The sequence below is a fragment of the Prionailurus viverrinus genome, chromosome B1, assembly GCF_022837055.1.
Source record: "Prionailurus viverrinus isolate Anna chromosome B1, UM_Priviv_1.0, whole genome shotgun sequence".
Classification (NCBI taxonomy): Eukaryota; Metazoa; Chordata; class Mammalia; order Carnivora; family Felidae; genus Prionailurus; species Prionailurus viverrinus.
In genome coordinates, this window is record NC_062564.1 from 148552697 (window position 1) to 148579233 (window position 26537).

General features: G+C 37.5%; 1 protein-coding gene and 1 pseudogene across 2 annotated transcripts in view; one reads left to right on the top strand and one right to left on the bottom strand.

Moving 5' to 3' along the window:
• SLC4A4 (solute carrier family 4 member 4) overlaps window positions 1–26537 on the bottom strand; it is a 302161-nt gene that overhangs the window by 198496 nt on the left and 77128 nt on the right. For both annotated transcript variants that reach the window (XM_047857278.1, XM_047857277.1), the window contains exon 3: window positions 9218–9353. In XM_047857278.1, the coding sequence (XP_047713234.1) occupies window positions 9218–9353 (136 nt within the window). The remainder of the gene's footprint in view (window positions 1–9217; window positions 9354–26537) is intronic.
• LOC125163754 (dihydrofolate reductase-like) lies at window positions 14788–15319 on the top strand (annotated as a pseudogene).

A 26537-nucleotide genomic window follows, 5' to 3' on the forward strand; every position in this document is an offset into this window, starting at 1 on the left:
TTTATTGAAGTATAATTGGCATAAAATATCCTAATAATTTCAGGTGTATATTATAGTGAATCATATTTACATTTGATGTTATGATTTATTACCCAAGCTAAGGCTCTAGTATATTAAAAGACTCCATAGTATATAAAACCGTGTCAGAATTACATATAAGGATGTTATCTATAGGAGTGATTCCTTGTTTTTATTCCTAAGAGAATTCTTAGTAGCTGAGGGAGAGAATCTTTGGTCATGGGATGTAAACCCAAGATAAATAACAAAAGCCAGCTAGAAACTCAGTAAAGGGGACTCAGTAAAGGGGAGTGTTTTAGACAGCCCTCAATTCCCTCTTATTTTTATTGAATGAGTCCCTCTTCCTATCAGTTGCCATAGATCTGTATTGCCAAATACATACAATGTGACAGTGGCTCTTTTCTGCCATCATTCTCATCTGTCCAAACTATGTAAGTTTATTTTTTTATATGCACCCCTATGTTAATTGAAGCATTATTTATAGTAACCAAGATATAGAAATTGGGATACATGATACAAGGTACAAATATATATATAATAGTGATATATGATTCTGTACATATGAAACTGTGGTAATATCATATATACATGATATAAATATAATATATAATATATAATGGAACATTATTCATCCACAAAAATAATGAAATCTTGCCATTTGAGACAACATGGATGGACCTCAATAGCACTTTGCTAAGTGAAGTAAGTCAGACAGAGATAGACAAATACCATACGATATCTCTTATATCATATGACATATCTTACCATATGGTATCATATGGTATGATATCTCTTATATGTAGAATCATAAAAATATAAATATAAATATAAATATAAATATAAATATAAATAACCAAGCTCATAAATACAGACAATAGATTGGGAGTTGTCAGAGGTGGGAAGTGAAGGATAGGAGAAATGGATGATATAAGTTTAATAAAAATTTCTTAAAACAAACAAAAAAAAAGGATCAAAACCCGTGCACTCTTTTGTGACCAATCTTTTATTTCACTCCTCTCCACAGTTTGTATTGTAGGTCACCTGATTAGACTTAAATATGACTTTAAACAAGTTTTAAAAGTACATTTAGAATCATAAATCCCAACCAGCTGGGATTTATGGAATAGCATTAGTCACCCTCCCGGAATACACCAGCCCTTTAGGTCAAGATTTAATCACAAATGAATGAAAATGTAAAATCTCAAAACTAGACAGTTCCCTAGAATCTATGTTCCTAAGGGATAAGTATGATCTCATAGTTCAGTTTAGCTTCTACTCCACTTTGAGTTCAGTAAATATTAAATGCTGTGATGATGTCATATAGCATAGCTAAGGACATAAGGAAAACTCTAGGATAATGACTATTAAATTCCTTTAAAATCTATTGTTCTGATTGTTCAAGGAATCGAGTATATTTCCAACATATGCCTTCAGACATAAAGTAATAGTTTGCCCATTTAAACAGATTGTTCACATATAGTTTCATTCCAGAAACTACACATGCTATGTCTATCCTCTTCACATTATCAAGGACAAATTTGGAAAAAAAAAAAAAACAAAAAAACTGAAAACTACTCAATTCAAATCAGAACCCATTAAAGAAAAGGCTAGGGCAAAGGTGCCAAAGTTCAGCCTATCCAAATGCCAATGAATTTGTGAAGGTGTCCCAGAACCATGTAATTACATTTTTTTAAAAAAAACAGACATTTTTATTATAAAATGTACTATAAGCTACTATCCACCCTTCATAGTAACTGTGCATAACAATATATTTGCAATAAAGTTTCCTACTTTTCCTTTTGTCTTGGTACTTGACATGTTATAGGAAAATTTATTTCAGAAGTTAGATTTTTAAATGCTTGCAATTACAAAACTGTTGTAACCTTGCAGGAAGAGTTTCTTAGGTAAAGTTTATTTATTCCAAGGTTGGAAGAGAAAGAAGATGAAGAAGATGAAGAAGAAGGAGGAGGAGAAAGTACACTCAGTTGAGTGTACTTTGAGTGACTGCCAACCAAACAGTATCTCTCTCGTTTATTGAAGAAAAGAGAAGGCCCACTGGGAATCACTGAATTTTGCAACTTTCCAATCATATGATTAAATGTAATTAAGAAAAGACAAGACCTCTAACTTACATGCATGCCAATTTAACAGTGGAAAATAGATGTGACCTTTGTCCTAGAATATAATCCAACTATATAAGACTATTAAAATAATAAATTTCTTGCTAACTAATAAGTGCCTCATTACACCAAAGAAGCCAAGGCTAGTGTGTATCTGGGATAAAGTATGTTTTTAAGGAGACCTCTTAAATTTCTAGATCAACTGTGAAAGTTACTGCGAAACAGTATACGTAACTACAATTACATAGATGATTAGATTCCTTTTCCTTCAGCCTTCTTGTTACAGAAGAAATAAACTTGTTCTGAAATGGAATGTTCCAAAGTAATCCAGTAGAGAAAAGACAGAGAAGTCAGTATATACTGGGAAGAGAGCAGTCTCTCTCCACACCCGCATAGTAAGTGCACATATCTATGCTTGATGGCCATGCCCTATAATCAGGTTTTCCAAAGATAGACTGGGTCAGTATGCCAAGTAGAAACACAAATGGGTGTTCATCTATGCTGTCCCACTGGAAGTAAAACATCAATACCCTTTTCCTCTGTTGGCTGGCTTTCTTGTTGAAACTTGTGATGGCTTTCCTTTTTACCCAGGTTTGGCAGCAAAAACTGAATCACACTGGGAGACTGGTCTTTAACATACAGTCTCATAACAGTGAAGTCCAACATTACCCATATGAATATTCCCTGAAGGAAAACTGAAAGCCAATAACCATTTTTGCAGAGACGTCATTGTCTCAAAGAAATAAAGAATGTGAGGGGTGCCTGGGTGGCTCAGTTGGTTAAGCATCCAGCTTTGGCTCAGGTCATGATCTCACATTTGTGAGTTCAAACCCTATGCCGGGCTCTCTGCTGTTAGTGCAGAGCTTGCTTTAGATCCTCTGTCTCCCTCTCTCTCTGATCCTTCCCCTCCCGCTCCCCCTCGAAAACATGTTCTCTCTCTCTCTCTCTCTCTCAAAAATAAACATTTAAAAGAAAGAAAGAACTTGGGGTGGTAGGAGATAGCAGTAGCCCTTCTTCCTGGCTTTGGGCCAACACCAAAGGTAGACCATGGCTTATTCTTTTGCCAGTTTGTATCATGAACCTATTAGCTAATGCCTAGCCACCTTGAAAGTCTTAATAATGAGCATAGGCTTCTTCACTAATACCAAATAATCCATTCTAATTACTGTCATATTACTAAAGGTCAGTACTCGAATGACCTAACACTCAGGAATACACGAATACCCTTCAAAAAAGAGTATTCTCTGCATTCCACTGGTCATATACAATTTCTCAGGTCTAATCATTCTATCCTTTGCACAGTCTTCATTTGTGCTCTATGTTAGAAGAACCAGTAAAAATTCAAAGTTTTAGTTTTTAGGAAAGGGAAAAGTAGGGGAAAGATGTTAAAAAAAAAAAAAAGAGGGTGGAAGAGTTGGCTGTGCTTCAAACTTCATATAAAGAAGACTTCCCTTGTGGCTACTGTGCCTTCCAGAAGTTAAATTGGGATAATTTTCCTACTACTGAAACCATTCTCTTTATTTTCTGAGACACAGAGCTTAACCTGAACTTCCTGACTAATACTGAATATGCTGTAGTGCTGGGAATCCATATAGGATATTTTTGGTCAAATCCAATCATTAGCCAACTAAAAAGTAAAGAGCATTACAAAGGATAGTATTGTGTTTTCTGAGTGTATGGGCTCACAGTAGAAACTGCATTAAGCTAGAGAAGTCTAGTGGGTTAGTTCTCTATGGAATAAAGTAAGTCTATGAATTGGGGTCTCCACAGAAGGCAAAGATCTCAATTTTATAAGTCAGCCAGAAAAATATTCATAGAACATTTTCATATATAAAATGAATCCCTTCTAAATACTAAACTTTTATTAGTCTGAGACATTTGAGAGCTTTTAATGGAGGAAAATCTCCTATCACATCTGGAAACTGGACATCATAAATGGTGGTCAGAAATTACTGCAAAAACATTCTGAAGCAGAGAATGTTCCAAGAACTAAAGATTACTAAAAATCTGAATCATTTCTGGAGGTACAATCACCTTCCAGCCTCCCAACAGGATCTGGGTGGAGCAGACTACTAAGAATCAAGGTACTATTTCTCCATTCCTTCATTCTGTTAGAACATATTTCTTGACTATGGATAGTATCCCAGGTAGTTGTAGACTAGAAGTATAGTGGTGAACAAAAAAAAAACAAAAACAAAAAATTCCTGCCCTCGTGGAACTTTAATTTTATTGGGAAGAGAAAATAATAAGATATACAATATGCTAAATGGTGGTAAGTGCCAAGGACAAAATAACAGAGGATGGAGGTTATGGAGTGTTGGGGGAAGGTTTCAACTTTAGATGGGGTAGCCACTGAGAAGATAATATTTGAATAAATACCTGAAGGAGGTGAGGAAATGAGCCATGTAGATAACTGGGGTTGCAGCAAGGTGAGCACTTCAGACAGAGAGAACAGCAAGTGTGATGTCCCTGACACAGGAACATGACTGGACAGTGAGTGAACAGGGGAGAGAAGCAGGAGATGAGGTCAAAGATATCATTGTGGATTGTTCATGAGGGAGATAAGGGCAGGTGCAAAGAGATGGACTAATTAGGAAGCATGTGCAGTAATCTAGATGAGAAATGATGGTGGCTGGGACCTGGGTTGTGGCAGTGCTGAAAGTGAGATGTGGTGAGATTCTGAGTATCTCGATATCTTGGAGGGTAAAATTAATAGGAGTTGCCAACGGATCAAGTAAGGGGTGTAGAGAAAGACAGAAGACAAGGAAGACTCCAATGTTTCTGGCTTGGGTAACTAGAAAAATGGAGTTGTTCACTGCGGTGCAAAACTCTGTAGGAGAAGCAGATCTGAGGCAGGAAGATTAGCAGCTCAATATTAGACATGTTATTTTGAGAAGGGGATTAGCCATCCAATTATTTGTTTTCAGTCATATAAGGAAAGAATCTGGGCTAGAGAACTTAAGGCAGATGGCATCAGCATATCGATGAATTAGTTTGAAACTTCAAACATAGGTCCTCTTCTGAGTTTTATCAATGGTGTGCTAGGTACCTTGGGTCTGTCATTCAGCTGTTCATCAGTCAGAAAGAGAAGACATCACAGAACTCCAACTTTGGTCAAGTAATATTTCTAAGAAAGTATTATATTTAGAACAGTTGTTTCTAAAGGCAATCGGTTCTCAACTAATCACACTTAAAAAAATATGACTGAGCACCTATTATGGTACCAGGCACAGTGAGGCACTGGGAATACAGTAGTGAAAGATAGACATGATGGTCCCTGCTTTCAGATGAATTGGTGTAATGAAGAAGACAAAATGTAAACAATAATATCATATCTACATTTAATTAACCAATAGTGAGGCGTCTGGGTGGCTCAGTCAGTTAAGCATCTGACTCTTGATTTCGGTTCAGGTTATGATCTCACAGTTCATGAGATCCAGCCCCATGTCTGGCTCTGTGCTGACAGTGCAGAGCCTGCTTGGAATCCTCTCTCTCTGCCACTCCACTGCTCATGCATGCGTTTTCTCTCTTTCTCTCTCTGTCTCTCTCTGTCTCTCTCTCTCTCTCTCTCCCTCAAAATAAATAAATAAGCATTTTTAAAAAATTAACCAATATTAATTGTGGCAAGTCCTATACAGAAGTTATAGAGTATAGGGGCACCTGGGTGGCTCAGTCAGTTAAGCATCTGACTTCGGCTCAGGTCATGATTTCACAGCTTGTTGGTTAGAGCCCCACGTTGGATTCTGTGCTGACAGCTCAGACCCTGCAGCCTGCTTCAGATTCTGTGTCTCCCTCGCTCTCTCTGCCCCTCCTCCATTCACGCTCTGTGTGTGTGTCTCTCAAAACTAAACATTAAAAACAATGTAAAGAAGTTATAGAGTGTAGACTAGTGTGAGTCTATTTCTTCCTGGAAAGCACCCCCCTCCCACCAACAACACATGGTGTACTCCCACCACACATTCTCTCCAGCAGTACAGTCTCTCAGGGACTGATGACATCACCCAAAATGACACCTGTGTTCTCAAGGAAATAAGTCCTTAAAGATGGTAAAGTATTCAAAATTATCTGAATCTTTAAGAATCTTAAACGAAAGTACAGTGTCCATTTCACTTAACGTTGAATTACCTACACAGTGAACTGTTACCTCCTCCTTTCTGAGACCAGAGGTCATATAAAATAGAGCCTGTCTTTGACTGAAAGAAAAAGCAGAAAGCTACACCTGAAGTCTACTCTCTGATAGGTACTCACACAATAATTTCAAGATGAGAATAAGAATAACAGTAGCTCTTCTGGTCACAACTGACTATACCAGTATACACACAGGGATGGAATTGTAGAGCTATGAGATATGCATGAAGTTAGAGAGGTGCAACGCAGTATCACCCTCAGTTGATAGAACAGAGCACTCAAGCTCGGGAAGACTCCATGAGTACATGACTGGCCCAAAGCTAAGTAGCCCATTAGCACCAAAGCTAAGACTAGACCAAAATCTCCCCAACACTTAATTCAGGCTGCGCCAGTACAATTCTTACTATGTTTTTTTTTTCTCCTAGAAAGAAGGAAAAGAAAAAATTAAATGGAGATACTAGTAAAAGGTTCCAATTTGAAGGCCTTCTTTTGGAGGATGTTTTATGAACCCAAGGTTTATGTAGGACTTTTAATACCCAGGTTATAGGTACTGAGAGAAAGGAATGAGAGAGAGTTACTGTATCATGGAAAGAGGTCCTGAAAAACCAAGAATGAAGAGCTTCAACAGGGAGCGTAAGAGGTGGAGAAGTAGAAACGTGCTACAGGCAGCTTTTTAATAAGGAGAAAATATTAACAGAAGAGTTCAAACAACCACACTTGCTTTAAGTGTCTGTATGTTAGAAAGACAGTTATCCAGCAAATGGAAAATAACATATTTAAGATGAGGTCTCTTTCCTTAATGCTACTAGGAGGGCCAGGAGCAAAATGTAATGATTTTTTTTTCTGAGCACAGTTTAAATTATGGAAGATAAGAGATTATCCATGGATTCTACTCTACTTTTTTTTTTCTACTTAATTTTTTTTAAAGCAGATTGTTTCCACATGAATAAACTACCTAGAAATTCTTGGTGAGAAATAAAAGCTTCTCTACCATTATCAAATGAATTAATTTATAAAGCTTTTCTACTATTAAAAATCCTAAATGGCTGAAGACATTCAAAAGTACTTTACAACAGGGGCACCTGGGTGGCTCAGTCGGTTAAGCGTCCGACTTTGGCTCAGGTCATGATCTCACAGTTTGTGAGTTCAAGCCCTGCATCGGGCTCTGTGCTGACAGCTCAGAGCCTGGAGCCTGCTTCAGATTCGGTGTCTCCTCTCTCTACCCAACTTGTGCTCTGTCTCTCTATGTCTCTCAAAAAATAAATGTAAAAAATTTAAAAAAAAGTACTTTACAACAGAAATAATAAATCCATAAACCTACAGAGCACAAGTCTCAGTAACTAAACAAAAATTACCAAAAAAATCCAATGAACTTGATGAACACTTGATTACAAATGATATGATGCATGAAGCTTTTAAGACATGCCCCAGAAATAAGGTGCTTGGCTGGCTCAGTCAGAAGAGCATGGGACTCTAGATCTTGGAGTCATGAGTTCTAGCCCCATATTGGGTGCAGACCCCAGAAAATAAATGTTCTTCCTTTAACTCCCAAAAGAACCTCATCCAGTAAAGGAAAGACTATTGGGTTAGTGGTTCTTTATATCTCATCAACTTTTACTGATCATAGATGATAAAAAATATATTTCTTTCTGATTCTAGAATGACCTAACAAGAACCAGAACAGCAGACATAAATCTCTTTTCCATCTACATCTCTAGAAGACTTTCACTTATTTTGCTTTTTTTTAAACCCAAAGCCATGATAATGATTTGACTTGCCTCACTTCTGATTATACTGAACACACTTGACACTCTTCAGTAAGATACAGTGACCTATGTGTGAGCTTCTTTTGCTCACTTCTTTTTTCCGAGTACTTCATGTGTGCCTGACATATACTATGCATTCAAAAAAACACGGGCTGAAGTTAACTGATTTGAATTAAATTACAGACTATAAAAGGCATGTCTTAACAATATTTTTCTTGTGAAAGTGAAATATATTGAATCTCCATGTGACTATGACAGTGAGAGACCAATAACTGCATTATATCTAAGTTTTTATATTATATAATTGCTGTATATCCTAGAATTACAGCGTGGAGAATATAACGGAGTCTACATCCAGAAAGAAAGTAAAGCTCTATTATCATGAGACAAATGAAGCCTTAGATGTATCGGTAGTGCTTAACAATTTACAAAGTATTTCCATATGTATACACGTATATAGACATGTATATAAATATCCATGCTATAATTAGACAAATATTAAGTAGTATTACACTTACATATACTATCTATCTTATATTGCATTCATATATATTATATGTAGTAGATCATTTTATTGATGATGAAATCAAAGTTCTGAGAAACTGAGTACTGGGCAGCTAACAGGTGAGAAATCTGAAACTGAACTCAGGTCTCTGAACTTCCAATTCGAGTGAACGTTCTACTTGGCTTTTTGTTGGATACTTAAAAGATAATACATTTTCACTTGGAATAATGGCAAGTTTGTGGATAAACAGTCATTGTCTTTGCAACCTCCCTCCTAACTGGGAATGGACAAAAAAATCAGACATGATTTCACAAGATACCCTGGCATGTGGAGACTGTGGACACATATCTCTAGCCTATCATGTTAGGGTGCTTGAGTTTATCTAAGACATTTTACTATTAAACAGCATACGAATGGAAGTTTACTTCTAATTCCTTATAAAGGTTAAAACTGTAGCAACACGAATCAATGAAACAATGTTCCAGCAGTGAAATAAAGGGTGTCCTGCATCCACATCAATACAAAAGAGAATTAAAAGAATCCTTTCATTCCTTAACCCAGCCAACATGATGCTCATCAGTTATTCAAAGTGTGAAGGAGAGAGAAAGATGCTCACGGACAACAATCTTGCCCTGCATTTGATTCCCCAGGTCAACAGTGCACAGCCAGCCATGCCTCACCTCGCTGTCTCCTTCCACTCCATCTCCTGCCCATCCACGGCCAGCAGCTCATCCAGTTCGGTGAAGAGTTGAGGGGGTGCGGGGCTGTCATCCTCCTCACCCAAGATGAATCGGATACGTTCTGCAGCAGGAGAGACTGCGGAAGTGAAAATACTGCGGTTAAACACTGGCTGGACAACCCTGAGGAAAGTGTAGCTTCGAGCTCTTCCTCTGTCCCCAAGGCTATTGGACTTCCCAGCCATGTTTTCCGTGGACATCCTCCGTGCTGGGCCTCCCTTATCCCCAACCTAAAGACAGAAAGAACTCAAAGCCCTTCTCTGTTCCTTCAGTCCTAAGCTGTATCTCAGCTCGCCACCGCTCTCCAGGACAGGGCTCTGGTTCTGTGTGGAGTGTCACAAAGAACCTTTAGCCCTCAGATGAGCTGAGGTCCAACCACATGACCTTCCCTCCTTCCCCACTTATGACCCATCCAAAATTAGTAGATAGAAACCAGCCTGAGCCAATCACTTCTTCTACAGCAATGGGAGGGGGCAACAGAGCACTCCAATCCTGAGTTACCCCAGGCCCTTGCCTCCCACCCACCCTCCCTCTGTCCAATGCCTAAAGCTCATGCCCTCACAGGATCCTTGCTGCTCATAACTTGCTAAGTGCAAAGTTGATGAGGGAATATTTAACAAGATGGGACCTCTTCTTTACATAATGGCAGTACCCAAAAATGTTTAGTCACACTTCAATACACTTGAAAAACAAGCCCAAGTAAACTATTGTACACCTGAGGAAAAAAACTTTTCTGACACACTCAAGCACATAATTGAATGCCCTACTAGCTCCTTTTGACCCTATCTCCTGAAAATCTTCTAACAAAAAATTAACTAGAACTTCCCTCGGGTTGTGGTTAATTTTCCCTTTTTTTTTTTTAAAGGAAAACATCTGAAAACTGATGGCCATATTACAAAACTAAGGCACAGAGATACCCTGGGTAAAGCCAAGAATGGTATATCCATGTGAATGTAGTCCAGGTACACAGATACATGTGTGTGTATGCACACACACACACACACACACACACACACAAGATTGGAGAAATATATGTACTCAATAAAAAAAGAAAATTCTTACCATCTGAAAACTACTATAATAGGACAGGATGCAATGCCACAGATCAGAAAATACTACAAATAAACTCATGGAAAATATTCAACCTAACTAGTCATCAAAACTAATTATGAAAGTAATGAGGTGTCTGGGTGGCTCAGTCAGTTAAGCATCCAATTCTTGATTTTGGTTCAGGTCATGATTTCACGGTCATGATCAAGCCCCACATCAGGCTCCACGCTGTCAGTACAGAGTCTGCTTGGGATTCTCTCTCTCTCCCTCTCTCTCTCTCTCTGTCCTTCCCCCTGCATGCTCTCTCTCTCTAAATAGAATAGAATAGAATAGAATAGAATAGAATAGAATAGAATAGAATAGAATAGAATAGGATAGGATAGATGTTTTACCTATGAAAATGGCAAATATTTTCAAAAATGATCATCCCAATGTTGCCAGAGATTTAGAACATGTACACCAGCACCTCTCAGTTTATGTCACTGGTAGAAGCCTAAATGGGAATATCTCTCTGAAGGGAAATTTAAAAGGATATGAAAATGTTTTAAAAGTATATATATCACGTGAGCCAGTAATGCTACCACTAAAAAGACATTCATTCCGAGTAATAGTTGTTATCTCAAAGACTGAGGTATCCACTGCAACACTGTTGATAACTGTGAAAAATAAAAGCCTAAATGTCCAAAAAGGATTGGTTAAATAAACTGTATTACAACTATCCAATAAATTACCATGTAGTTATAAAACATGAAGTCAAGATTATTTTTTGACATATATACAAGATTAAATGAAAAATAAAATTGCAAAATCATGCAAATAAAGTGATCCCACTTTAGTAAAGAAAAAAATACAAATATATCCACAAAATAAAGTCCGGAATTGAGAGAGCCCTCACTCTGCATGGTTCCAGTGTGTGTGAATTCCAGGCACCACCATTTAGTTAAAGAACACCAGTCCCCCAATAATACAGTTCAAATTTCAGTTATCATAGTGTATTAACTGTGAGTAATTGCACAAAGGACGAATTTCACTGCTAGCTCTTCAGTCCATAAGTTACTATGTAAATAACATATATACATCATGATCAGTGACCAATCATAATGCTTTTTGCAAAGTCTGTCAGTGATTGGTCACTGGCCATCTGGTACCCAGTTCATATGCAGGCAGCAAAGTGTGTATCTGTGTTGCCTTCCTACCTTTCAATGATAAATTTATATAATATAAATAACCAAAAGAGGGAAGTAGCCAAAAGAGATGAAAGTCGAGTACAGACAAAAAGTGATATGGTAGAAATGAAATCTGTGTCAAATGTAAAAGGGGTTACAGAAGACAGAATGCTGCTCATGGGGAGGTTGGCAATGCTGCCAATCGACATGTGAGAGAATCTAGACACGCAGTCAAAAGGCGCACAGCGCAGCACACAAACTTCACAATGTAAATAACGAAAGTGGCTGAACCAAAACAATAAAGATGTCCCAGAGGAAGTGATGCTAGCAAAACAGAAAACAAACAAAAAACCCACACACATTAAAAAAAAAAAAAAAAAACTCACATTAAAGGAACTCTCAGAGACATTTCTTGACATGGAAAGCAAAAAGGAGAAAATGTTGGAAGCGGATCCAAACTTAGAGAGGAGTATGCAATTCGGTTGGGAACAGAAAAGATGCTTGCTTCATATCATAAGTTGTACAATGGGACGAAGGCAAGCCTATTCAAACTACTTCTGAGAAGATTTTAAGAAGAAACAAAACACTTTAATCTCAATGCTTCTGATGATTTAGAGTGTGCTAAATATTACTTTTACTATTTTTTTCATTTTCCTATATCTTTATAACAAACAGCAAGAGAGATTTCAATGACACGGCAAAATTTTTTAAAGGTCAAAGAAAAATAGTAGCTTTTCTCATTGATTATTAGGATTGTTTTGCATTAACTTCAGCTTGAATAGTCATATTTATGGCCTCGCACTACCACGCAAAGCAAGGATGGCCTATATATACAACTTTTAAATGTTATACAGTTTATTTCTAGGGCTTCTATTTTCTTCCTTTCACTTTTCTATCTGTTCTGCAGTGTGCACAATTCATTCATGCATTCATTCAGCAGTATTTATGGAGTACTGTCTTTGCTCTAAATAGGCTTAGTTTCAGGCTCTGAAGATAAAGGAAAAAACTTGACAAGATCCTTGTTCTTATCAAGTTTACATCTCTAGAAAGGGATGCTAACATTAACTAATTAATTGTTCAGTGAATAATTAATTGCTTAAATGAATGAATAAATTAGTACATAAACCAAAAAAATATATCTGCAGACTGTTCTGTGTTTGTGGAACATTCAAATAAGATAATTGAATATATATTAATATAAGATACAATATATTTAATTTCAGTAATTAGAGAAAAAAATGACTGTGAAATTTCTTAACATCTCTGTGAGAAACAAAAATGAAAGTTCCAGAACTTTTACGTAAAAAGACTTGCAATGCCTTTCCAACCAAGAAATGGAAAGTGTAATCATTCTAGAGAATCATGGAAGTCATGAAAGAAATGATGGGGGTGGGTAAGAAGTGATGAGTACAATTTGGAATCTAAGACTTCAGACTACTAAAAATGTGGTTATACAATAGTGGCTCTGAAACAGACAACCAGAGATTTGACGGACTTTTCGTCAACGTTCAACATCAAAGATTGCTGAGGTAGAACTAGCTTTTGGAAAGGAAAAATGTACATTTAGAGGATCAATTTTTTTGTTCATTTCTAAAAACGTGATGTTAGTCCCCACCTCTAACAGAGAAGAATAAATCTTTCTCCTCATTAGAAAAGAGACTCTACCTGCAGAGCCACAGCACGTATCTCTGCTCAGCTCTGATCCAAGGAGCAGTACTCTGAGATCCAGGATCCTCAAATTAGGAAAGCACAACTCACTGCTTATCAGACAGACTTAGCTGTGGCTTCCACACACTGGAATGGAAGAAGGCTGTGACATTACTACCAGTTCGCACTCTCTGGGTCTCATGTGTAACTTGTCTTATGTACTAAGCACAGCTTCTGAACGACCAGTATAACAATCCCCTTTGGGATAAAATTCCAAAATCTTGTGTCATAAACTCGCTTGATACTCCAGTAAGTTTCTTTCTTCAGTTGCTCCCCTAAGGTTCCCCAGAAATTAGAAGAGGCCACAGCAATTGTACTGCGAATACAGACCTGTGGGAAGGGCATACTCTGTAGCCAGCAAATACCCTTCCCCATTTCTAACATCATTCTTAACATAAAGATATGCAGAATGAGAGTCTCCCTGATGAAGGATGTCAGGAATTCATTTTTTCCCCATAACTTTTAATCAAATAGGGAAATGAGCTAAATAGAAGACATAGCATTGAGATTAAGCATATAGACTCTGGAACCAAACTACCTAGCTTTGGATCCAAACTCTGCTACTTTTATGCTGTATGATCTGAGACAAGTTAATTACCCTTTCTGTGTCTCAAGTTCCCCACCTGAAAAACAGGATGGTGATGATCATTATAGAGGCTAAAATACAAGGTTTAAATTAGTTTAAAAATTGCCAGCCCTTACCAGCAAAACCTGACTAGCTTCTAAGAAAGAAAGTACTCACAGATATTGGCCCTAAGAGCCCCTATATGTTGAAAATATATAAGGTAGGAAAGAAAAAGGCCAAAAGTTCTGCACGTGTTACTTCAGTGAATTTAGTAGCTTTGGTAATGAGAACATAAAGGTGTACCTTTCTGGGAAACAGCCAATAAAAGAACAGGGGAAAATAAACCTTTTTAGTCTCACTTTAATACGGGAGGGGAGAAAACATCAGAAAATCAACCTGCATTACAGATGAATAGATTATGATTCTAAGTAATAACTAACCTAGTTTCATCACAAAAGAGAACCTGGAGAAAAATGAAAGAGAGTGACAGGGAGACAGGAAATAAGGGAGAGAAAGAAAAACTGTCAAATTAATCCAATCACCTTTGTCAGAACAGAAGGCCTGTAGATCAAAGCCAAGTTAATGCCTCTAATCTGCCTTGATTTTTTTTTCTTCTTTTTTTATTCTGCCCTCTGGTTAGAATGTGTTTTGGATTTTTTTTTTTTCAAAAAGAACAAAAATACCCACTCCCACCGCCAGCACCCACAGCACACATCACGTACACATCATCACAACCGAATGATTGCTGAGCCTGAACTTGGCCTCAGAGCAGCCACTGTCTATCAATCAAAGATGATGTATGAGAGGACACTTCACCATGCCTGGCTAAACAGTCAACTCTCAGTTTGCCTTTCATGTCACTTTGGGTCCAATCTGTGTGTCCAACCAGTCTCCTACAACACCCCAGAAGTGTCTGGTGACAGAAGAACATACCTGCTCAGTTTTGCACCAAGCTCAGCCAGGAGTCCCAGCGTCACAAGCAAGCTCAGAGGTGTTTATTGCTGCTGTCACAGTTCATCTGGTAACCTGTGTCCCAGAAGATGGGCAACGGCAAGAACAGAAACCTACCCTGGCCCCGTTCAGGAATGAATTTAGGAATTTCCGGAGAAGGACCACAACCTCAGCAGAAGGTAAACAGAATTTTGTGATTATGGGTAGGAAGACATGACTCTCTCTTCCCTAGAAGAGCTGACCTTTAAAGGACAGAATTAATCCAGTTCTAAGTAGAGAACTCAAGGAACCTTCACAAGGAGCTCATTTTCTAGCCAAAAGTCTGGATGATGACTTAAAACATATTAAGCAATCAGAATTAACAAAGAAGTGGACATGGTTTGGACAGTGGGAGGCAGTTCTGCTTATAAGGAAACTATGAACAAGCCAGGCCATCCTAGACTAGCTGTAACAAGAATCATGCAGGAATTTGAAAGCAACACATTTTTTCCATAAATTGATTTGGAGAAATGTAAACTTCTCCCAGAATACCCAGGTGTTCTTTCTGGTGTCCAGGAGGAAAAAAGTGTTATGTATAAATTTGAAGTGTATAAAGATAACAATTAATGTGAATGTGTTTTCTGATTTACTTCAAGTTGCTCCCTCTCCCCTCTAATTATATATTTTAATATTAGGAAAAAAAGACTTTGGTTGGCTTTTACTTTCTAAAAAAAAGTTTTTTATTTTTTATTTTTATTTTTTTAAATTTTTTTATATGAAATTTATTGTCAAATTGGTTTCCATACAACACCCAGTGCTCATCCCAAAAGGTGCCCTCCTCAATACCCATCACCCACCCTCTCCTCCCTCCCACCCCCCATCAACCCTCAGTTTGTTCTCAGTTTTTAACAGTCTCTTATGCTTTGGCTCTCTCCCACTCTAACCTCTTTTTTTTTTTTTTTTCCTTCCCCTCCCCCATGGGTTCCTGTTAAGTTTCTCGGGATCCACATAAGAGTGAAACCATATGGTATCTGTCTTTCTCTGTATGGCTTATTTCACTTAGCATCACACTCTCCAGTTCCATCCACGTTGCTACAAAAGGCCATATTTCATTTTTTCTCATTGCCACGTAGTACTCCATTGTGTATATAAACCACAATTTCTTTATCCATTCATCAGTTGATGGACATTTAGGCTCTTTCCATAATTTGGCTATTGTTGGAAGTGCTGCTATGAACATTGGGGTACAAGTGCCCCTATGCATCAGTACTCCTGTATCCCTTGGATAAATTCCTAGCAGTGCTATTGCTGGGTCATAGGGTAGGTCTATTTTTAATTTTCTGAGGAACCTCCACACTGCTTTCCAGAGTGGCTGCACCAGTTTGCATTCCCACCAACAGTGCAAGAGGGTTCCTGTTTCTCCACATCCTCTCCAGCATCTATAGTCTCCTGATTTGTTCATTTTGGCCACTCTGACTGGCGTGAGGTGATACCTGAGTGTGGTTTTGATTTGTATTTCCCTGATAAGGAGCGACGCTGAACATCTTTTCATGTGCCTGTTGGCCATCCGGATGTCTTCTTTAGAGAAGTGTCTATTCATGTTTTCTGCCCATTTCTTCACTGGGTTATTTGTTTTTCGGGTGTGGAGTTTGGTAAGCTCTTTATAGATTTTGGATACTAGCCCTTTGTCCGATATGTCATTTGCAAATATCTTTTCCCATTCCGTTGGTTGCCTTTTAGTTTTGTTGGTTGTTTCCTTTGCTGTGCAGAAGCTTTTTATCTTCATAAGGTCCCAGTAATTCACTTTTGCTTTTAATTCCCTTGCCTTTGGGGATGTGTCAAGTAAGAGATTGCTACGGCTGAGGTCAGAGAGGTCTTTTCCTGCTTTCTCCTCTAAGGTTTTGATGGTTTCCTGTCTCACATTCAGGTCCTTTATCCATTTTGAGTTTATTTTTGTGAATGGTGTGAGAAAGTGGTCTAGTTTCAACCTTCTGCATGTTGCTGTCCAGTTCTCCCGCACCATTTGTTAAAGAGACTGTCTTTTTTCCATTGTATGTTCTTTCCTGCTTTGTCAAAGATGAGTTGGCCATACGTTTGTGGGTCTAGTTCTGGGGTTTCTATTCTATTCCATTGGTCTATGTGTCTGTTTTTGTGCCCTGGTTGGCTTTAGAACAATGGGTAATTATTTCTTTTTTTCCCCTTAATCTTTTTTAATTTGTTTATTTTTTAATTTACATCCAAGTTAGTTAGCATATAGTGCAACAATGATTTCAGGAGTAGATTCCTTAATTCCCCTTACCCATTTAGCCCATCCCCACTCCCACAACCCCTCCAGCAACCCTCTGTTTGTTCTCCATATTTAAGAGTCTCATGTTTTGTCCCCCTCCCTGCTTTTACATTACTTTTGCTTCCCTTCCCCTATGTTCATCTGTTTTGTATCTTAAAGTCCTCATATGAGTGAAGTCATATGATATTTGCCTTTCTCTGACTAATTTCGCTTAGCATAATACCCTCTCTTTCCATCCATGTAATTACAAATGGCAAGATTTCATTCTTTTTGATTGCCGAGTAATACTCCATTATATATACACACAACATCGTCTTAAACTGGATAATTATTTCTAAGCAATGTGTTTTATTTATTAATCTTAATCTTAACTAGACTATAATTAAGATTAATCTTTTTTTTTTTTTTTTTTTTTTTAATTTTTTTTCAAAGTTTATTCATTTTTGGGACAGAGAGACAGAACATGAACGGGGGAGGGGCAGAGAGAGAGGGAGACACAGAATCGGAAACAGGCTCCAGGCTCTGAGCCATCAGCCCAGAGCCCGACGCGGGGCTCGAACTCACAGACCGCGAGATCGTGACCTGGCTGAAGTCGGACGCTTAACCGACTGCGCCACCCAGGCACCCCTAATTAAGATTAATCTTAACTAGATTATGCCAAATACCATTTGTGGAACTTTTCTTGTTATCACTGTCTGAATACTTATCAAGGATGAGCACCTGCCTAGGGTAGCACATCTACCAAGACACCAAAGTGGGAGAATCCCCAGATAGCATGGGTTGAAACCACAACCTTTAAAGATAGGAGCAAGACAGATCTGTGCAAAAGTCTGAAGTAAATTATACATAGAAGAGCTAGAACTCAGATATTAACAGAAAATTAGATCAAAGTAGGGACATGAATTACTCTATGTATATCACACTTCTGAAAAAAAGTTCTGTTTGCTCAAATAGGAAATCAGTGAGTTGCGAACTCCAGTATAATCCATATGGATAGTGAAGAAGCAGGTAGGAGACCATCCTTTGAAGGTTAAAAGATAAGGTCTGAGATATCTAAAAACCCTGTTTCTGATCTTGGGTGAGATTCCATGAGACACTGCAATATAGAACAGGTTTCTCTTCACAAAAAATGAATAATAACAGGCATATGGCTAAAATTAAAAATTCAAAGGCATAATGAAGTGAAAATGGATAATGCTAGCAACCAAAATTAGTAATTAGAAACTAAACTTCACAAAATTATCAAATTAAAATTAAAACATGTTTTATCCATCATGTTAGCAAAGACTTTAATTGTTAGATACCCAAAGAAATAGCCTTTTCTTCCTTGTAAACTTATATAAACTTTTTAGAGTGTAAGTTAGCAATATCAATTAAAAATCAAAATATTCTGGGTTTGGAGCCAGAACTTCTGCTTCTAGAAATTAATCTTGAACAAAGAGATGGACCCAAGAGTATTTGTGGCACCATTTTTTTTTTTAGCTTGGAAGCAGCCCAGCTGTTGATCAGTAAAGAAACAATGGAAGGAAGGAAGGAAGGAAGGAAGGAAGGAAGGAAGGAAGGAAGGGAGGGAGAAAAGAATATATCTGCTCATCTTCAGATCTTTTTTTTTTCATTTTTCCTGTCATTTATAGTCTTTTCTCTCCTTTCTATCTAACTCTGACTCAATTTCCAAGGCCCAGCTGAAAATTCTATCTTTTCTAATAACTTATATTAACCATTCACAGAAACATGAATCTCTCCTTTATTCAAACCGTAACAACACTTTGCCTGAATTATCATTTGGGCACCAACAAATATATATCCTGGCCATTATTACCAAACTTTTGTTGATGTGACCTCTCTCAAAACTAATCACCAAGCTCCTGGAAGACAGAGTTTTGTCTATGTACTTTCCTTAAAGACCAACACAGTTCCACGTACCTAATCATCATTTGAAATATTGAGTTAGATATGGATGAATAAACCCTGGACATTTTCAAGTACATGAAGACTTAACCATCTGCAAAAGGAAGCCTCCATTAAGAGCTTTGACATGGAAAATACCTCAGTTTTAGAAGCTGTCCTTCTTCCACCCTCCCCTTAATCCATCTTTGCAGTAGCTTGCACAGGGACCAAAATACAGTCACCGTTTCCTACTGAGTAAGCTGCAAATAAAAGAATGAACACTTCGACCAAGCTATTTTCCTCTGGTAGATGTAATCTCTTCCTACCCTGAGGGACCACAACATTTAATCTGCACTTCTATTAAGGTATTTACTATCCACCACTTTGTGTGTTATCCATTGCTGTACTTGGTCTTTGCACCTCTACTAAGCCAACCACCTGCTTCTTCACTCACCTAAGCTATTCTTGGTGCCCACCTTGTGCACAGTCAAGTTATACAAAAAGAGAGAGAGAGAGAGAGAGAGAGAGAGAGAGAGAGAGAAAATGGATATATGAATAAGAAAGTGAATGGAAGAATAAACAATATATATTCTGCCCCAGTTTCTGACAAAAAAAAAAAAAAACACTTTCTTTCTTTGCTCCTTTCCTCTGCTTCCCTGAGGCTTAGCAATAATTAAAATATAGTTTTACATTCTTATTTGATAACTTAATATTTATTAGTTTTTAGTGTATGAGACACTATGTTATTCGTTGAGAGTATACAAAATATTTTTGAGATAAGGTCCCTAACCTTGGGGAACAATGGGGAAAATGCTATCATTAAGAATGTAATATGCAGTTACTAACATTTTTGAATGGTTAAATTGTACCAGGCACTGTGTAAGTGTCCTTCAGTTATTATCTCTTTTATTTTACACAAAAATATGAATTATCTGCTGTTATCAGTATCTTGTATTACTCATATTACAGGCAGGGAAACTGAGTATTTAAGAGACTAAGGGACTTCCCCAAGATCACACAACTAGTAAGTGATATAACCTCAACCCCGCCCGTGTTATTTCCAAGCCCACTTTTTAGCCACCATTCTCTAAAAGATGATCTCATTTTTTTAAAAAGTGCTACATGAACAGTACAGATAGTAAATATACTGAATTTCAGAAGAGGCAGAAATCATAATGGCATATGAAATAGTCCTAAAGTAAATTAACTGAACATTTGGTTCATTATCCACCAAAAGGCAGTTTGTAAATGTGCCCTTTTGTTTTTGGTCTGGAAAACATCCCACTGTGGCCACCCTACAGGCTACCAAAAAAAATTTTTTTAATAGAAATAATGATGATAATGAACAATTCATACTGAGCATGACAAGTTTACATGCAAATTCCCTTCTGCGGGTTAAATGAAGACCTATTGATTTTGTATTTTCTCCTTGGCAAAATTCACCATCTGGTAAAGTCTTAGCTCTCAAACCAAAGTAATAAAAAGAAATTACTTTTTATTTCTTTAAGTTATCAATGTGCTATCACCAACTGGCTTACATAATTATCATATTATATTTCTCTCCATTCAGAGTTAAAAGTTTGTACGTCAACACCACGGCTGCTAAAACTTCCACAATTTATCTAATTATTAGACCATAGTAATAATCTAAGAATACACTTAAACGTATATATAAAATCCTCAAACTTCAATTTCACATCCCTAACTGTATGAACTGAGAAATCGCTAAATAAAGCTACATATACAAATAAATCTTTAAAATACACACATGCATTGTAGTGGTTATCGGTTACTTTTGCCCATTCAGTACCCTTAATCTCTTTTTCTGATAACAGCATCCCACTTGCCTTTGAAAAACCATTTTTATACTTAGAAGTTCAATGAGGATGAATCACTCCCTGTGACCCAGGTCTGGAGAATGAAAATGTCACACATCTTAGCCACAGCAATTAATTTTTGACTGGACACTTTACCTAATCCAGGACAATCACAGTAAATAAGTGGCAGCCTTTTGTTGGAATTTCCAGGAAATAAATTTTCACTTTATGCTAAGGTGCCTATAATGGCAATAAACAGTTTGAGTGGGGATGACCATTTTGCAACTCTAAGGGAAGAGTCTGCCTGAGAATAAAATAAACATGGAAGAACTCAGAACCAAGGCAGAGACAGGTTACTGGTGCCATTAATTAAGCACCTAGATTCAGCCATGCCTAAAGACAGGTACTTTTCAATCTTACAGGACAACTCCCTTTTACCTTAAAGTAATCTGAGACCATTTTTTTTTTTTTTTTGGTCACTTGCAACCAAAAGTGTCCTGATATATATGTCTGTGATTCCATTTTAACAGGTCAGAGTGGAACTAATTCACATAAGCCATCCACATATTAGCATCTTCAAATTAACTGCGTTGAAGAACCTGTTTTTATAGAATCCAGGTTTTCTTGGAGTGATCTATACAAGGCATCTAGACTTTCTCCATGCCTTCACATACCTCCACCCCAGCAAATCCAGAAAATGACTATTGATTTACATGCTGGCAGGCTCTAGACAGGTAAATTAGATGGTTACTTTTTCTGTTTCAAATTAGCTAAGAAATTGAAACAGCCAAATAGCATTTATTGAGATGAATAATTTTTTTAAATACTTAGGTATCCATGTATTAATAAACTCCCACACATGAAAAGCTGTCAATTATCACAATTATCCTTAATGTGCCATGACATTATTATTCAGCTATAGAAAGTCAATGGTGCGAGGAGCCTGGATTTCAGAACACTACCAAACTATGTGATTTAGAAGCAGAGTAAGTTCCATTTCAGCTAGCAAAAGGCGATTAAGAACTAGAGTTTGCTGAGACATTTTTGGAAAACAGCTGTGTCCTTAGCCTTTCTTTTTCAAAATATTGAGGAAAATAACTTACCTAGAGTTTACATTACAAAATGTTATCACGACCCAAGTCATAAATATAAGATACCCAAAATTCTTTAGGACAAAAAGGTGGTAACCCATACATCCCCCAACTTATCCTGTCTTCCTCCTTTATAATTTCTGCCAACATAGTGGGTTGGAAAAAATGAGAACTAGGCTCCCTGTCAGTAGTGTTAAATGTAGTGCTAAGCCATTTACAAAGAATTAGTCTCAGTGATGGTCTTAGCAGTCAAATAAATTTTATGTATGAAATTCCAGACTTTTTGGTCTGCCAAGTCTTTTATTAACTATTCCAATTATATTAATTATATTATTAATATTATTTCAATATTTCAAAAATCTCTACCAGAAAAACATAAAATTCAAATCAGTCATTTTGGGGTTTTGGCAGCCTCAAAAGTGACCTAAACCAAGTAACTGTTACGGACCGAATTGTGTCCCCCAAAATTTATGGACTGAAATCCTAACCCCCATTATGATAGAATTTGGAGATGGGGCTTTGGGAGGTAACTAGGTTTAGAGGAGGTTATGAGGGTGGGGCCCTCATGATGGGATTAGTGCTCTTATACGAAGAGATACCAGAGACCTTGCTTCCTTTTTCTACCCTGTGAGGACACAGTGATAAGGCTGCCACCCACAAGCCAGGTACTTCATCAGGGAACCAAATCACCTAGCACCTTGATCTTGGACTTTCAGCCTCTAGAAGTGTGAGAAATAAGTTCCTATTGTTCAAGCCATCCAGTCTGTGGCATTTTGTTATGGCAGCTGTCATGGATTAATATAATAACTTAACTAACTAATGGTGAAACTCAACTTTTTGACCTGTTTCTCGGTGTTTCTTTCCACAATATCTTTTCCACAATATCATTTTCCTTATTTCATTTAAGCCAAGTTTGCATGGTATTCATGAGCCTTTTGGGGGAAGACAGGCTCAGAGAAACCAATTTCATTGACTCTGCCCCAGCTGCATATTACAAGAATGCATGCCCACTAATAAATCCACCTGCCAAGTATTTGTTGGGTCTGCAAGGGATATTTCACACATACTACTTTTGGCTCCCGCCCCACCGTTGATGTCCTCTGTCTGCAAAAGCATCTGGAAAGGTACCACATTAAAGACACTGTCTCCAGGGCACCAGTGTGGCAATGTCAATACCCTGCCAAGGAATTCAGTTCCCAAAGTCCCCCAGGATGTGATCCCTGAGGCACCAAAGCAACACAGTGGTTAAAAAAAAAAAAAAAAAGGCAGGTGACCAAGAAGTCTAGATGAAATACCATGACAGACAAGATGATAAGGATTTGGTAAGTCAGTACAGAGTTCAGGATGTTGTTCTGCCCCTGCTTGAGTCCTAAATTATATTTTGACACACACCATATATCAGGAAATTTCCAGAAGAAGAGAAAAGGACGTACTCAAGTAAGGAAGAGGAATTCCTATGACCACATGCATCTACCCACGTTTACCAACCAGGGTATTAAAATTACAAGTTACCTAATGCCTTATGGATCTGAATAAAAATGAACTTCTGGCTCTTGTGTTTAGCTTTTTTTCTAGTCTTTCGTTTAGATCAAATCATTTTCCCCAAAGACCTGGCTATACCCAGACTTTCTTTCAGTCAATCAATAAATTCTTCATAAATTCTTGCCTGTCTATCCCAGTTATAATTGGGTTTCTAGCACTCTCAACCCAAAGCCTTACTGTTTTATATAGTGCATACAGAAAAAAAACACCAGAACAATATACACCAAATGTCAACAATTATTATCCCTGGATGATGGGATTATAGAGGATTCTTATTTTACTCATTTTGCTTCTGTGTAATTAACAAATTTTCTACAATTAACATTAATGTCATTATTATAAGGCAAATAAACCAATTAAGGTATCTTTAATTGCTAACTTGAGGACAGTCATGTCAAATTAGAGCCAAACACTTCTCTACCATACTTGAAACTACAGAATCTTGATTATCTTTCTTAAATGTCCAAAACAAACACAACGTGCCAGCAATGCCTTTATTGCGGCCTACAGATTCCAACAGCCAATTCTGAACCATGTAACAGGACTGGCCATGGTTCTTAAAGCTAGCAGCCATACTTATCTAAAAATAATCCCATGGACACAGAAGAATGGAGATGAGGAGAGGGGCTTCACGCAGGTGGCACAGGAAGGTAAGATGCTTTCTGTACATAGTAACTCACCCATTAATTAAGATGGTAAAGAATATGGCCACCCAGCAACCTCTTCCTAAAAGATCTAAAAGTTCCTAATGCATGTCACAGCTCTCATCTCCATTTTCCTTTAATTTCTTACTCCCTACTCCTCCACTTCTCTTTGCTCTGCCAGAACTGTCCACGATAAGGTTTACATGATGAATCACTCCGCTTAAGAGTGAACACATCAGCAGTTTCTCCAGGTTCAACTCAGAACAATTATCAGCACAATTTATACCCTGAGGTTTCTAAAGTCAGACTCAATTTTCATCAACATTAGGAAATCTTCAAGATTCCCAAAATAAACTCTACAGATTTGCTCAAGTGCAGCTACTTTCTATACAAAGTAGCTAAATTTATTGTTCCAAAATTAGTGTCACAACCACCACGCTAATGCTGCCATTAGAGGCCTCCACAAGCCAAGAAGACATCCTCCCCTCCTGCAGACTGTCTTTCAAAATGCATAAAAGGATAAAGGCACCAAGCTTTAAAGAATCTTCAGAATTTCTGACTTCACCCCTACATTGCCAAAAAATTCTACCCATCTTTCCTGGATAGCAATATTGAGAAAATGTGATTCAAAATAAAATCCCATTTTAAAAGGGGAGAGAGGGGAATGCAGCAATCAAGGAAACATTACATAGGCCCTGGTTCTTTCTAAAGAAAAAATGGTCACATTTCTCACAGATATATCAATGGTCTAAGGATTCTGACAGAACTCTGAACATAATACAGAAATGTCAATAAGATTCTCCAATGAGCGTTTCTGCCTTATACAAGTCTGCTCTGGGCTGAGGATCCAAAATTAGTGGCAGTGAGCCTCAATCTCTCTTAATTACATTCTCAGTGAAGAAAAAAATTAACAGGTCCTCCAACACTATCCACTTGACATTTATAGTTTTAGTGTTCTCAGACAACATAATTCTTCATTTACCTTGTCTCATCTACCCGAAAGACTGCATTAGGAAAGCCAACCAGCAACACATACGTCCATTAGCCAGCAATGACCTCAAAACTACACCAGAATCTAGAAGCCTACTTGTAAAACTTGAGTTCAACTACTTCAAAAAATGGCACAGGAATAACAAGAGCCTAATGAACATAAACAACTAAGTTTTCATGCTATTTCATTAAGTACTTTTCCAAAATATCAACAGGGATTTGCTAAATCCATTTTCAGTAAATAATAAAATGGAATCAGATTAGTTTCTAGAACTATATTTTAGAATAGAGGAACATCATTTGTTAGATCAGTGAACTTCCTTTTCAACTACCCACATAGCTAAACCACACAAAGCTGATGACCAACACAGATCAGAGTGTGTATGTGGGCTGGTTAGGGTCTCTGATTTCCTCTGAAGGTGTGCTATGAACAATCTCCGTACTTCACAGAGTAATATCAATAAAAGTAAGGGAATCACCCTCTTCAATGCAATTTATAGTTGAAGTTTTACTATAATTTTCCCATCCAACATTTCTTTATCCTTTATTAAAAAAAAAACCTGTGCATAACACTTTGAGTCATCTAAAGATAACCTCGGTTCATCAGGGAAGTAAATGAGAGCCACTTCAAAAGAGATTCATTATTAACAGCTTCCTGTTCAGAAAGGACAGGCAAAGAACTTTGTCACTTCTAAAGCTTATGGTGGACTGTGTAAGGTATAGCTATTCCTTAACTGGGTGTAGAATTTCCAATTAATTAAATATCAATCATAAAACTTAAGAGTTCCTTTGCCTTCCCAGAAACTCTTTCTTTACATCAATCACAAATTAGTTTAATCTGGTTTAGAAATAACATTTGTCAATTTATCACACTCTTTAAGAACTATATAAGCTGAAATCTGTCTTTCCTAGAACTCTGCTTATAAAATGCTTTAGTATCCTTCTAAAGCAGAGATTAGACATTCATCTGAAAACTGTCCAAATCCCTCTGCTGTCTTCCTTATGTGGGAAAAAGCTGCTAGCAAGCGGGGATCATTGGGATTTGGTTATGAAGAATGAGACAGGAAACTTCTAGTAAGGTAATAGAAGGTACTCTGGGCCTGAAAGGCAAGAAAAGCCAAAATCCATAAGAGAAAGCCAAAGTACACATGCCAAAGCCACCAAATATAAACAGCAAACCTAAAGGGACCAGAAGGAAGAATCATGGTCAAGTTACCAAGTCAGTAGGATCTAAAGGTCAAGGCAAATATTAAATATATATACTAAAGTTGTCTAATAATGTGAAAATGAACTTAAGAAGTACTGTTGTTTGGGGGCATGATGGGGAATGTTCTCAATAAATTTTAGGAAGGATTCTTATCAATAAGATTCTAAAGACCCTCTAAGCCTTGCTGATATGTTGGCAAAATTCCCTCAAGTGATCAGTAAAGTGTCTGTAGCAGCTGGTTCTCAAAACTTCAGGGGAAATGGATCTTTATAGCTTAGGGAGCATTCATTGATCAGATGGGTTCTGTACATGCTCTCCTGTCTAGTGATACAACATGACCCTAAATAAACAGTAATCATGGATGGAGTCATGTTTCATCA